Source organism: Pyrus communis, chromosome 6, assembly GCF_041283825.1.
Source record: "Pyrus communis isolate YQ-2024b chromosome 6, ASM4128382v1, whole genome shotgun sequence".
In the NCBI taxonomy this organism is placed as follows: Eukaryota; Viridiplantae; Streptophyta; class Magnoliopsida; order Rosales; family Rosaceae; genus Pyrus; species Pyrus communis.
In genome coordinates this window covers 4631949-4646597 of record NC_142570.1, presented here as the reverse complement: position 1 = coordinate 4646597, position 14649 = coordinate 4631949, and the positions used below count along the sequence as shown (strand labels likewise).

At 37.9% G+C, this 14649-nt stretch overlaps 2 protein-coding genes across 5 annotated transcripts; both read left to right on the top strand.

Annotated features, from left to right (window-relative positions):
* Positions 1-1558: 1558 nt before the first annotated feature.
* LOC137710172 (U-box domain-containing protein 52-like) lies at positions 1559-3858 on the top strand. Its single transcript, XM_088696199.1, has 5 exons — positions 1559-1940; positions 2157-2275; positions 2379-2491; positions 2685-2863; positions 2988-3858. Exons 1-5 carry the CDS (start codon positions 1613-1615, stop codon positions 3011-3013), a joined length of 765 nt encoding a protein of 254 aa, XP_088552325.1. The 5' UTR covers positions 1559-1612; the 3' UTR covers positions 3014-3858.
* A 607-nt stretch (positions 3859-4465) lies between these two features.
* LOC137710572 (DEAD-box ATP-dependent RNA helicase 20) lies at positions 4466-8635 on the top strand. Of its 4 annotated transcripts, none has more exons than XR_011064984.2 (10): positions 4466-4694; positions 4830-5464; positions 5570-5749; positions 5843-6004; positions 6076-6230; positions 6587-6679; positions 6789-6874; positions 6970-7361; positions 7980-8210; positions 8309-8635. XR_011064984.2 is itself a non-coding variant. In XM_068449637.2 (10 exons), the coding sequence occupies exons 1-10, from the start codon at positions 4639-4641 to the stop codon at positions 8410-8412; spliced, it is 1929 nt and encodes a 642-aa protein (XP_068305738.1). In that variant the 5' UTR covers positions 4466-4638; the 3' UTR covers positions 8413-8635. The 4 variants fall into 4 exon arrangements, 1 of the variants encoding a protein (XP_068305738.1); XR_011064982.2 differs by having other exon boundaries at positions 6970-7898; XM_068449637.2 differs by having other exon boundaries at positions 6970-7196.
* Positions 8636-14649: the final 6014 nt, after the last annotated feature.

The window sequence follows — 14649 nt, the reverse complement described above, 5'->3', positions numbered from 1 at the left end:
AATTAAGAGACCAATCACAACGTGAACATGTCAACATCAGAACAAAGCTCCTAAGGTCCCACATTAAACGAAAACGAAAACAAGGGACTCCTCTCAACTATAAAAAGACATCATTCTGATACAATTGATCTTTGATGATCTCATTCTACTTAACCCATTATTAGAACTCACTAATAATTATTATGCTTAAATCTTTGTATCATGTGAACTCTACATTTATTAATGAGAACTCTTTTATACTCGTGGACGTAGGCAAAATTAGGGTGAACCATCTACATCTTGTGTATGCTTCCCTATCTCTCTCTCTTTACATCTTACCTTCACTGGGTGACCAAAGCAACCTTGCGAAAACCACGCCTTGACACTTTACATGAGAACTCTTTTATCCTCGTGGACGTAGGCAAAATTAGGGTGAACCATCTACATCTTGTGTATGCTTTCCTATCCCTCTCTCTTTACATCTTACCTTCACTGGATGACCAAAGCAACCTTGCGAAAACCACACCTTAACACTTTACGCTTTTTCAAAATCAACTTGATATTGTGCATCAACAAATGTCATACCGAGTACATTTACTGATTGTATTGCTATATGAGCGCATTGCTCCCACTAAACCGCTCATATAATCAGGTTGCATATTTCCCAAGGGGTGTGTCTAAAAACCTGCGACATATTTATGATTGTTTAAGTTACTAAATTATTAGCGCTTGTACATATTTTACAGTTAAGGTCAAGTAAAAATAAATCATGCTAGACCATTACAAACTTTGGCTGTTCTTAGCATTTTTAACTGAGTATGATTTTTTTGACCGAAAAGGAACACGAAGTTTGTAGACCAAATCTGTTTGTATGCATGCAAATGTGTATGAAAATTCATGTCCAGACAAAGAGTCGTGAAAACGTAGGCATTAAACACTCTGCAACAATTTCCTACCTCTATGGCGTTATGAATGGAAAGGAATATATGGCCGGCTTCTTCTGTGTTGTTCTAGTAAAGATCAAACACTACTAGTGCTTTATTTTCTTTGCCTAACTCTATAGGGGTTATCAAATTCAACTCTTGTTTTTAAACATGATCCACACATGCTAGACAACGAGGTGATAATTTGCGACCAGTACACGACATGGATATAAGATTAATAATTAATATTATATTGATAAATTTATAACTTAAAAAAAAATATTATGACAAATAGTGTGAGAATTTTTGTAATATTATATTACGATTTTTATATTGTTTTGTGTTTTATAAACTTATATTTGTGCGTTGATCAGTTTATAAGTTAATATGAACACGACACAAAATAAATAAATCAACTAGAAAAGGAGGCATTGCCCTTTTCCCCAAATGCAAGGTTGATCAATACCAAACCTACATCAATGGAGGAGAAGAAGACCAAAAAGTTGCATTTCTTTTGCACCAATTGGCACCTAATTAAGCAACGACTCTTTGACAAAATGGAATCTCTCCTTTTGTTCCCTTTTCTATTGGTGCCTTGATAGCAACGACATTTTCACTATAAAACTGCCTCGTTTCTGGCATTTAATCTTGTTATTTTCGCTTCCTATCATCTCATTGTCTTCAACTTTGTGTTCACTTTACTTCTAGTCATGTACGCCTCGAGGGAAGATGAAGATTATGTTCCGAGGGAAGCCAAGGAATTTTACAAGATTTACGTTAAAGCAGGCGCGTTGTCGCCGGAGATTGTAAAGAATCCGGAGATTGTGAAGAATCGGGAGATACAAGAAGAGGATAGCGAGAGTCCTATTTTCACAGAAAGGACTAGCAAACATGTAGTCGTCAACGATGTTTATGTTGCTGTTGGCAAAGATGACACAGATGTTCTGAAATGGACGCTTGAGAATGCTGCTTCCTCCGGTAGTACTCGGGTTTTTCTTGTCCATGTCTTCCCTCCGGTCACCCACGTCCCTACACCTGGTAACACCAGTTCACCTGTTAAAGTTTTTCTTGTCCATGTCTGTCCATGCAGTCTATTATATTTATGGGATTCTTATCAAACGCTTCATGCATTCATCAAATATCTTTTTTCGGGTTCGGATATGTGATCAAACCACCATGTATACATCAAATTGTTTTTCCTGATCACCAATCCTTAGTAATGTCTCGTGTTTTCCTGTCATAAAACGTTGATAGTTGGAAGGTTAGCAAGGAGCCAATTAAACGAAGATCAAGTGCGATTATATGTTAAAGAAGAGAGTAACAAGAGGAGCAACCTCTTGCAGAAATACGTGAACTTGTGCAATGATGCTAAGGTATGGATTCTACTCCCCCCGTACCGCGTAGTTCATGTTTTCAAACAGCAAAGTTCCATGTAATTGGTGATGATGAAAACTTCTGCTTTCAATGTGACTGCAGGTAACAGCGGAAACAATACTCCACGAGAGCAATTGCACAGAAGAATCAATTCTTAATCTTATTCCTGCTCTTAGCATTACTCACCTTGTCATAGGAACAAAAAGGCATTCAAGGTGCGTAGCAGCGCAGGCCAGTTATTTCTTTTTCCCGGCATGAATTTATCATAAAGACGAGACTCATGTGGGAATCATCTTTATTAGTAGGTCTTATATGAGAGATGCGATCAACAATGTGTTCAGTAGGTATATTACATCCAAAGCAGTGTGAATTAGCATTCAATTAACGGGGTTGAATTATGTTGTGTAGGCGAGAGAGAAAACAATTGTCGTTAGGAGAATTTGTTAAGAACAATGCACCGGGCTTTTGTGAGGTTAGCATCATTCATAAAGGCAATGAGGTGGAGGTCAATCAACAAGTAGATGGTCCAAAAAAGCCAGAAAATACTCGTCACTACGAAAAAACCCTTCTCTTTTCATGCTTTCCAGGCAAGTTCAATTCAGAAATCTACTATTTTTACATATACAGGCTACACATATATTGCCATCAGGTTTTGCAGTATAGTCTCCGAAATGAATCTCTCGCTCACTCTCAAATTTTTCGGATGGACAGTTTGCGGGAAGGCCAAGATTTCTTAATATCAACCTCAAAAAGCTGTGACAGAGATGAAACAAACTCAGCTATGCATTATGGGACAATGGGAAGACTACATACTCAAGAGATGATGAAGTGGAAAACTCGAAAGCTAGCCAGCTGAAAATGCACTACTGGTATTGTCATGTTAGTCTACAATAATTCTAGTCTCATACGCGGTAATGAGATGAGCTCGGAATCAGAGTTAAGAACGCAAAACGATTGAAGATTGAAGATTGAAGAAAAACAACGGAGGATGTCAAATTTATAACTGAAACCAAACATTATTTTATGATGTAGAGATTATGTAAGAGTGAAATGAGTTCACATCTTCTATTTAAATTTCTAATGTCGATATTTATCATTATAACTTTGTTGATAAATTCATATGAATTGTCCACGATGTGTTCTCATGTTTCTGAAAATGTCGTATTACAACTCCGAATGGTTTCCAGCTGCTAAATAATTACAAGAAACAGCAGGCAGCCCAAAAACGACATGGCAACAAGCCATGGATGAGGAGAAAGAACGCCTGTTAGTCAGATACAAACGAGGACATATTATGCAGTCAAGGACAGGAGGAAATATACAATAAAAAGAAGCACATAAGGAGAACAAGAAGAAAAAGCTAAAGCTCACACCAGTGGTGGATCCAACATGGGGTCAATGGCGGCCGGAAAAATTGCCTCAGATGAAATCGTGGTCGTCCGGCTGGTGGTAACCACTTCGTGCACAAGGCTTGCCTTGCAGTGGCCATGTTTTCTCCTAGTCAATTTAAACAGGCTTATGTGACATGTTCTTTTCTTTCATTGCCTTAGATTTGGGCTAACCATTAAAGGTGTTTTCGGTGTTTTCTGTGCGTTGAAACTATAATACAAAATTACATCATACCATGTTGTGAATTAATCACAACCCGAACCAATAAAAGTTGAAGTTGTATTATAAAATTAATTAACAATATAAAAAATAACTAAAGTACTTACAAGCATATGCAAATGGGGAAAATGAACACGAAATTGCTAATCCCAACCTTTCACGCAGTAATAGTAGTGAGGCGTATGGTAAAAACGAGTCGGGTTTAATCTCATTAAAACTAATTTTAAACTGCACGAAACAAGAGACTGGACAATAACTAAGTCCATCCTAACTAATCCTAACTAAGGAGGCCAAACAGACGGGGCTTTAGATTAATCTGACGATATGTTAGTCCTTGCTTTACGTAGCATCACTGTTTTATATATATATATATATATTAAGTACATCAATATTTTTACATTAGAAGAATCAGTTAATGAGCAGTTTAATTTGGTACCGAATTCGTCAGTTACGAGACTCGAACATAAACCCTTTAACTTACAAATGATGAAAAATATCATTAGATCGTAGTATTGAATAACCAGTGTTATACATTTGAAAAATAAAAAAGATTTCAACCACTTGTTTAGGACAATTGGTGTACCGATCGTGTTTGGGGAACACCAAAAGACTTTGGCCGCTTCGAAACAAAAGACCAGAGCAAAACTTAAATCCAAAATTCCCAATTTGGCTTTCTTCTCCCTTACGGTTTTCAGAAACCCTGACAGATCAGAAACCCTAGAACTGCAATCCGACATCTGCAATTCTATCATTGATGTACGCCTCCGACAACCGATACGCCGACGTCAACTCCTACCGTGAGCGCCGCAGGTACTAAATACCCCCCAAAGTCCATAGCTTTCTGATTCAGATCCCTGCTTCTAACTTTTCCTCAATTTCGATTCAAGTCTTATGTTATGAAGTTTTTTAATTTATGTTTGGTTTTATGTAATTGTGCATCTGCAGTGACCTAATGGGTCCAGCGCCTGCGGTGGCGCCACAGGCAGGCACCGCCTATGGCCGTGGCGGTGGGGCAGCTCCGTATGGGGGCCCGCCGGCTGCGGTTGCTTCATATTCGGCAAGGGTGGGTGGACCGACATCGGGTCCAGGAGACTTTAATGGGTACCCGCCGTTCCAGCCCCCTTCCGAGCGGTTCAATATCGGCCAAGGTGGTGGTAATGGGAGCTTTGGTGGTAGAGCATCGAATGGTCATGTTGGTGGTGGAAGGGGTCGTGGTGGTATTGGTGGTGGTGGGAGATTTGGTGGCGGTGGCAGGGGTTTTGATGGAGGCCGTGGTGGCGGTAGGAGCTTTGGTGGTATTCGTGGTGGAGGTGCGGGGTTTGGCGGTGGGCGTGGAGTTGGTGGAAGAGGAGGAGGTAGGCATGGTGGCTCGTCAAGAGGAGACTTGGATAATATTATGCTTCCCAAGCAAGATTTTGGAAACTTGGTACCTTTTGAGAAGAACTTCCATGCTGAAAGTCCTTCTGTGAGGGCAATGTCAGAACATGATGTTATGGTGTATCGTACGAGGCGGGAGATTACCACCGAAGGGCATGATATCCCAAAACCGATTCAGATGTTTGAGGATGCAAATTTCCCTGGTATTTCCTTGCCGATGAATGCTACATTATTTATTTATTTTTATTTTTTAATTGAAATTTTCTTCTTGTGCTAGTAGCTTACATTGGTGTAATATGATGTGTTAGATTACTGCCTAGAGGTGATTGCGAAATTGGGTTTTGTTGAACCAACACCAATTCAGGCTCAAGGATGGCCAATGGCATTAAAGGGTAGAGATTTAATTGGCATTGCCGAGACTGGTTCTGGTAAGACTTTGTCTTATCTGCTGCCGGCTGTGGTACATATCAGCGCACAGCCTCGGTTAGGTCAGTATTAATTATCATTCCTGTTTAGGTTGCGACTATTTGTTTCCTTGCAATTGACCCTGAATTTGGTTATTCTTTTGTTATAAACTTCAGCTCAGGGAGAAGGTCCTATTGCGTTAGTATTAGCACCTACTCGAGAATTGGCAGTTCAAATTCAAGAGGAAGCTTTAAAATTTAGTTTACGTTCCAATATTAGGAGTACTTGCATTTATGGTGGTGCTCCAAAAGGACCCCAAATACGCGATCTTAAAAGAGGTGTGTATTTACTTATGTCCATTTGGCTGTTCATAAATAGGGGCCTACAGCTAATGTCTTCCATGTGGCAGGGGTTGAGATTGTGATAGCTACGCCTGGCCGACTGATAGATATGTTGGAAGCTCAGCATACAAATTTGCGAAGAGTGACTTACCTAGTTTTAGATGAGGCTGATAGGATGTTGGACATGGGATTTGAGCCGCAGATAAGGAAAATTGTTTCTCAAGTATGTTACTTTACATAATTTCTTCTGCTTCACCGATAATAAGCTGAAAGTTAACTTTTTTGTTTGGTCAAACGGCTAGCAGCTTAACAATAATATTAGTCTTTAAATACAACACATAACTGCTTTAGAAAATTTTGTTATGAAAGTTTGTCAAATATTCTATGACATACAGATGTGCTTGAGCACATGAACTCTGTTACATGAGGGACTTTGCAGAGCACTCTGTAGTTAACCTTTATCTTTCTGCTGATACGATTTTTATGTAAATACGACTTTGGCAACTTATGTAAACACTTGTAGTGTTGTTTGAAAGAAGAACTTAGGAATTGCATTTGAGCAAGTTACTTTTCTTGCAGACCCGACCAGATCGGCAGACATTGTATTGGAGTGCCACGTGGCCAAGGGAGGTTGAAAGTTTGGCAAGGCAGTTTTTACGTAACCCATATAAGGTATCTTTTGTAGATTTAACCATATCAATATGATATTCACATTTCTTGTGCATATTTGTGTCTCTGAATTAAAATGTGATATAACTGACATCAATTGTTTTATAATTAGGTAATCATTGGATCAGCAAGCCTTAAAGCAAACCAATCCATAAACCAAGTTGTTGAAGTTGTGACGGAGGTGGAGAAATACAATAGGTCTGTCTCTTGAGCATAACATCCGGTTACAGTATAAGGGTTGATTTTTATTTTTTATTGGCTTTGTTATGAACTTCAAATTGTTTTGTTGCCAGGCTGATCAAATTGCTCAAAGAAGCGATGGTTGGGAGCCGAATGCTGATTTTTGTGGAGACGAAAAAGGGATGCGACCACGTTACTAAACAATTGAGGATGGATGGATGGCCAGCTCTATCCATCCACGGTGATAAAAACCAGGCCGAAAGAGACTGGGTCTTGGCTGAGTTTAAAAGTGGCAGGAATCCTATAATGACTGCCACTGATGTGGCTGCACGGGGTCTTGGTAGGATCACTGTGTGCTAGAATTCTTAGGTGTTTGGGTCTTGAATTTGAAATATGGCGAGTCGGCCGGCTGCTGTCCAGTTCCTGATGATATAATTTGTGGTTTGGGTGCGAAGGCAGGTGCCATCACATGTGATGATTGGGACTTCAGTTCACTTATCCCTCTGTAAGCATCACGCTTTCTACTTCACTGGGGCTTCATAAGTTGGAATGAGGGGAAATATTAGGTTTCTCGTATCAGTAGAATGTCCCCTGTGATAACTCTTTAGGTGCTTACCTTATTTGAATTTCATGTTACATGGACACAAGGACCAAGGTTTCACTGGTATGACTGGGGTAACTTCCTAATATTGTTTGGTTGGTATGCCATTATACAATGCAAGCCCGTATATTCCATTGGTCTGGAAAGTCTATTTATATACATGGGGCATTGTAAGGATAGTTCTCAATTATTTGCACCAGAGGTTCCTGAAATGTCTCAAGTGTCTAATAAGTAACATGGTTGAAATTATTGCTGCCCATCCACGGTTATGGAGCTGGTTATCCTTGCAGCCCGGTTGACTCACGCATGCTTGTTCATTTGATTGAATATGGGAAACTGGTGGTTGTGGTGAAGCTGCTCCTTATTCCTGCTTAATTAAGGTTACATGATGAATGTGTTGTCTTCAATTTGGTCTCCAGATCTCAGGGGTGCAGGGATAAGGTCGCTTGCAGATTTCTCCATGTTTTGTATGTTGTGCATCGTTTGACCTAACTCCTAACTTTCTGCTGTGTTTTGTTGTAGATGTGAAGGACATAAAATGTGTGATCAATTATGATTTTCCATCAAGCCTTGAGGATTATGTTCACAGGATTGGACGAACTGGACGTGCAGGAGCAGCAGGAACTGCTTTAACTTTTTTCACGCACGCAAATGCAAAATTCACTAGGGATCTAATCAAGATTCTTCAAGAAGCAGGTCAGGTTGTGAGCCCTGCATTGGCTGCAATGGCCCGATCAAGTGGTAGTTTCGGAGGTAGGTTCAGTTTCCTCTTTGGATGTGGTGTCTATATGTATGTACAGTTTTAGTGGGATGGTGAATAATGTGGTCTTCTGTTTTTGGTTTTCAATCAGGATCCGGTGGGAACTTCCGCAATGGAGGACGAGGAGGGTTTGGGAACCGGGGCGTGATTTCTGGTTCAAATACTGTTCCTATCGGGTACAAGAGACCATGGTAGTTTGTGTAGTGTCAGAATTCACCTGGCTAAATTATTTTCTTTTAGTTTGAAACAATGAAAGAAAGAACGTTCGTGTCGAAAACATGCTATTTTTGGTACGATTGATTTGTGTTGCAATATCAAATAGGTGTTTATGTTTATCTGTAAGTTTCTCTGAGAAAAACAGGGACCGAGTTGTAAGATAATTGGAGACGAGTTTTGAGCAAAAGATATTTGAAAGTCATCGTGTCCTCATCCTACATAGTGTAAATAGTACTTCCCTTATAATTAAGGCTGTTTTATGGCTAAATGGTGATGGAGGCTATATGTTTAGGAATCCTCTAAAGTTCAACCATCTATTCCATGTAAAATGTCCCTACTGTGGAGTCTACCAAATAAATAAATATGGAGTGTTGTTATGCTCGCCCGTCTTATTTTCTCACTCACTTTTAATGGAAATTTTAAAATCAAATTTAATTTAATGTAATGTAAAAAGGCTTCAAAAACCTTGTTAAAAATTAGTTCTTTAATATATTCTTTGTAGTAAAAGAAAAAGGAATGGAAAAAAAAATTAAAAAACTTGAAATGAGAAACGAATCACCCAGCAATCTCCCCATTTTCTCTCTTCGTCCCTCACTACTTTTTAACTCTTTCATCCCCCTACGTCTTCTATGAAAAACTTTTCCGTCCACCCCACCCACCTCTTGTTTTCTACTTACTGTTCAAGCCTTCATTCAGAATTGGAATTCAGGAAGAAATATGGACAAGAATCTTAAATCCAGATTTGGTACGGGGAGAAAGAAAGAGAGTGGAACAGAGAAATGAGAGAAAAAAAAAAAGGTGACTTTCCCAGCGGCAAAGAGAAAAGGAGATGTCGTCGTCATATGTGAAGCCTGGTTGTTGCTTTCGACTGAGTTGGACAGGGACGTTCGTAACTGTTCAATTTTCTTAAAATCTCCAAGATTTGTTCTTTATATTTATTTTATTTAGAACTTAAAACTATTAGGGATATTTTAGGAATATAAGTAGGTGGGAAGAGAGTGTTTGATTTTTTAAACTTTTTATCATGAACGAGAATATAACGTGGGTAAGAAAATAATACTATAGGGTGAACATTGTAGCACTCTAAATATGGAACAATGATGTTCTATTCCAATAAAATAATGTCATGATTAAATCTCTCATTATTATTGCATTGTATTATTGACTCAAAACGCCACTTAATAGTGAACCCGTTGCATGTAAGTTGCTTTTATAATTTGGGCGAAGTTCCACCTCCGTTTGCAATCTAAGTACGTTCCTGGTTTAATAATTGTTGTAATTCTGAAATAATCACTTGAGCTAGTTAAGCTAGCAATCGAAAGGCATTTGGGTGGTATATGTGCCCCTATAGAAACCTCCCCCGAACTACAAGGATAAAATCATTATTCGGCCTTGAGGTTTCTCTCCAAAATACACGTGAGTTAGGTGAGTTGGCTAAACGAGTGTAATCGTTCTTGCACCAAAAGTCCGCAGATGTAAAAAATGTTTTCTCGGAAAATAACAAAATGTGGAGGATCCAAGGAAAGACTTGTTTCAAGTTCTACTTTGGTGTTGGATTTTGGTGGCCGGTGTTGGATTTTGGTGCCCCGTGTTGAATTATTGAAGCAATATATATATGAGTGCTTGTGCTTTAATGGGGCCGGGGTGGGGTTTCCACATTTCAACACAGAAAAAAGGCGCGCAAGTTGACTGGTGGTGTCTAGTCAGGATCACTTATATGCTTATAACGGAACGTGATGAGTTGAGAACTCTGCATTTTCCCTCTTTTTTTACAGGTCTTGGTATCGCATCAGGTCTCACTGGGTGTATATATGTGCGTAAGCACCTCTCGTCACGGGACATTACACTTTTTACATTTCTTTCATAGCGCCATTTGTTTTGCTTCGTTTTGTAAATCTTTACATTGACAAAAGTTCGGTTGTCACTAGATGTATGAGTACATGTATTTTTATCTCCCAACGCATAACTATGTATTTTTTTGGATTTTCTTTTTAAGTCTAGAGATGGAAAAAAAAATTGGACTGATAGCCATTTCGTTTTGAATTTTCATTTTTGAAAAATTGAAAAATCGTTTGACAACTACTTTTAATTTTTAGCTTTTCGAAAAAATGAAAATTAAAAACCATAAAGTGAAAACTAGTTCCTTTGAGTTTTCAAAACTAAACGAAAAGCTAAAAACTATGAATGAATTGGTTATCAAACGACCTTGAGTTTTCTTAAGTGCGACATAATATATTTGTTGCTATGATGAGTGATATGTACGCGTGTGTAAACATGGTGACACGGCCATACGTCTGCTAGATAGGGACGGGAAAATTGGGAAGGTATATAAGGAGAAGACAAGGACGGAAAAGAATAGAAAGAAGACAACTACAAGAGTGGAAGAAAGAAGACGACTACGTCAAGTTAGCTGGCTTCCTGTTTGATTAGGAGGCAGGTAGAGGTAGGTAAGGTTTTGTGGATGTATATAACTATAGATAGAGTTCCATTTACAAATATCTAAACTAAAATATCCTTGTTTTCTTCAAAATGACCCCTCAAATTTGTATGTAATGTCAAATATGTATTGAACTTCGGTGTTTTCTCTTGTGGTAGTTTCAGGATTTTAATATTGGGGATTCTTAGTGTAAGAGATTCAATATTTTAAGATTGTAATACAGCGTGCGCATCCCCTAAACTTTTTGCAATGTGACATTTCGTTGGGCATTTGGTGTGCTTGTCGTCTTTTGCCGAATTTTGTCTGGCGCTTGCCTATAGATATCGACATCTGTTGAGTTCTTTCAAGAACCCCCTGCCTGAGTTATGTAAGGCATTTCATTGAACATGTTATGGGTACAAAAGGGTCATGTACTAGATTTTTGAAGGGTCCTAAAAGGACATTCGCCAACGTTTTTCTTTGCCTCTAGTGAGTTTTGGAACCACCTTAGTTTCAATGTGGATCTGCCTTTGAATATACGTACTTTAACGTGGGGAGTACATACTTGTTCTAAAATATGTTTGTAGTAAGTAGGTTAACGTATGCATTGAACTTCATCAGTACCAAAAATCTCTACAATACATACATGCATGACGCACTGATATTGTCTTGTTAGAATATAGAATTAGGGTTAGGGTTTGGTGGTGCATGCACACGTCAACAATATTTATGCTTTCAAGTAGCAATGGTGGCCGGGCAAGCCAAACCACTCGTGTTGGAGTCCCTAGCTAGCTAGTTCCTAATGTTGAGGGCTGATGTTTCACTAGTGCTTCTTTATATGTCGAGTGATTTTCAGCCATTTTCTCTGGATGTGACTTTTATTGCTGCAAACCCTAGTTATGCTTGATGCTCATGTGCACACACATATGCATGTGTGTGTGTGTGTTATCTTAAAATGCAGATCCATCTCAGACCGTAAATAAATTATAAATTAAAATAAACGAAGGGACATGATCCTTTCCGGCTCATAATAAATGAAAGGCCATGATCCATGATCTATCCATCTATATAGATATAATGCGATGCTCTTTCCAACAGTCTCCATATACATACAAAATCTATGTTGAGAAAGGAAAGGGATCATTGGGATGGACACTACTCAGCACGATCAACTCTCTCAATGGTATTGCTAGGGTCAATTATGGATAATCATGAGCTGGAAAATAGAGTATTTATACTCACCTTCCTATTTATCATTGTTAGAAGAGTTTAAATTTTAAAATGGGATTTTATCACAAATGATTTCTGAAATTGACCCTCACTATCAAGATGGTCCCTAAAATTGAAAATCAATCAATGTAGTCCTTGAAAATAGGTGTTGCAAATCAATGTGATCATTTCGTCACAATTTTGTTAAGTGCTGATGTGGCACATAAATGGGCCCCATAAGTCATTTTTTCTCACAAATGGTCATTGAAATTGACCCACATCTTCAAAATGGTCTCTGAAATTGACACGCTACATCAAAATGATCTCTGAAATTGAAAATTCATCAATGTAGTCTCACAAGTAAGTGTCTCAAATCAATGTAGTCCTTTAGTCACAATTCTATAAAAAAAAATGATGTTATATGCTGATGTGACACATAAATGGGTCACACAAGTCTAATTAAATTTAAAAAAAATACAAATAGACTTAATAATTTAATAGTTAATAAAAAAATTGTCAACTCAAAAACCCAGTCCTGCAATCACCCTTGATCCCAGTCCACATTTTCTACCTCCTTCGCTCTTTATTCTCTAAAAAAAATCTCAATACACTCATCTTTACACACTTCGACACCCTTCACCGAATTAAACTTGGATTGAGATCTCCTGTAGTGACAGCTTGGTCGATTGGCAACGACTTTTGGGCCATCACTGTTAATATTTAGGCGATCAACATCCTCACAATCTTAATCTTGAATAGCTTGTTCGGCGCTTCCCTGGTGGTTTGGTGATGCAAAGAATGATGAGTCTGCCTTGAAATAAAGAGATTATAACTGAGGTGCTTCTATTGTTGGTTGAAAACTATTTCCACACTCCCTCTGAGCCCTTTGTTAAGCCTTGTGCCTTTGAGAATTTATAGAAGGTATCTCTCTTCGGAGTAGGCCTTACTATAAGAAAAAAAAAATCATTGTGCAAAAAGGTATTTAGACAACTTTTTAAATTAATTATTAAACCCATATCAGCACATATACAGAATTGTGGTGGAATGATCATATTGATTTCGGCACCTACTTTCAAGGACTACATTGATCGATTTTCAATTTCAATGACCATCTTGTTGGTGTGGGTCAATTTCAGGGACCATCTTGATGGTGTGAGTCAATTTGAAGGACCATCTTGATGGAGTGGGTCAATTTCAGGAATCATTTGTGATAAAAACTCGTAAATCTTGTGGGGCTCATTTATATGCCACATCAGCACATAACTGAATTTTTAACAGAATTGTGACGGAATTACCAAATTGATTTGCGACACCTATTTTCAAGGACTATATTGATTGATTTTTAATTTCAGGGACCATTTTGATGGCGATGGTCAATTTAAGAGATCATTTATGATAATTTTTTTTTTAAATTTGTGTTTATCTACTGCACATATCTCGAAAAGTAAACTTATCTAACAGTAATAAATAGAGTAGTGAACATCACCATTCCTTAGAAAGTAGTGAGCAAAAATATTCCCCTAATAAATAATACTTCCCATATTCGCTATCATGCATGATGCATCATCAAACCAAAGTGATTTATGCCGTCTTCTTTTCAGCATAAGCACTGTTTCGTTTAATATTATCTATTAATTTATTTCAATACAATGATTTCAGAAAAAATATAACAAATTGAGGAGATTACAATTGTAAAAAAGAGTGCACAAATCGCTTCTCGGCATTATATATGTGAGTGGTGGTGGTTAATTTAACAAAAAAAAGTGTGCGTGGTTTGTGGTGTGGACAGCATGCACGCATGGAGAGATTGAATAAAACAACACAAAACAAGAAAGGTTTCTCGCCCCTTTGGATCATTGCCTGATAAGCGATCGAAGTGCTCAAATTTGGAGTCATTTGGTAGTAAAATACATGTCAAAACATGACTTAGAAATGTTTTTAGTCATGAAAAAAGTAGTGACCATCTTAGTGGAGCACATCACTATTAAGAGAAAGTGGGGAATGAGCTAGTTTTGGTCTTCATATTGTTTAGTTCCCACAATTCCACTACTAATCCCTTTCCTCTCACATTCCCACAATTCCACTACTCATCTCTTTTCTCTCACATATATAAGAAAGATAAAGACTTCTTAATAAAATATTACATGCCTAATAAGTGATAAGTAATAATTAACGACTAATCACGTATATAGATTTTTTTTTTTGTTCATGGGGTGAGGGTGTGATGCTCCCAATCTAATGGGGTGAAGACGATTAGCTAGGTTAGAGTAATGAGTGGTGCTATCTACAGTATACACACTTATATTTACCTTCAACAAATTTTTTGTAAATTTTTGTTTTTTGATTTTCTTTAATTTATTCAATCTGACGATTAATATTGATAAGGGTGTGTAGGAGATAAAAAAAAAAGTGTAGATAATAGATAGCACTAGCGTAGTATAATTTTATCGATTTCCTTTTACAATTCAAATTCACGTTGTGTGAATACAATTGTAGCCGTTAGATCGCTGCAGTCGTCGTTATCAATCTATTGGATCATCATGCTACATACAAGATCTCTAGTGGTTCAAACAGTAAAATTAAAAATAAGA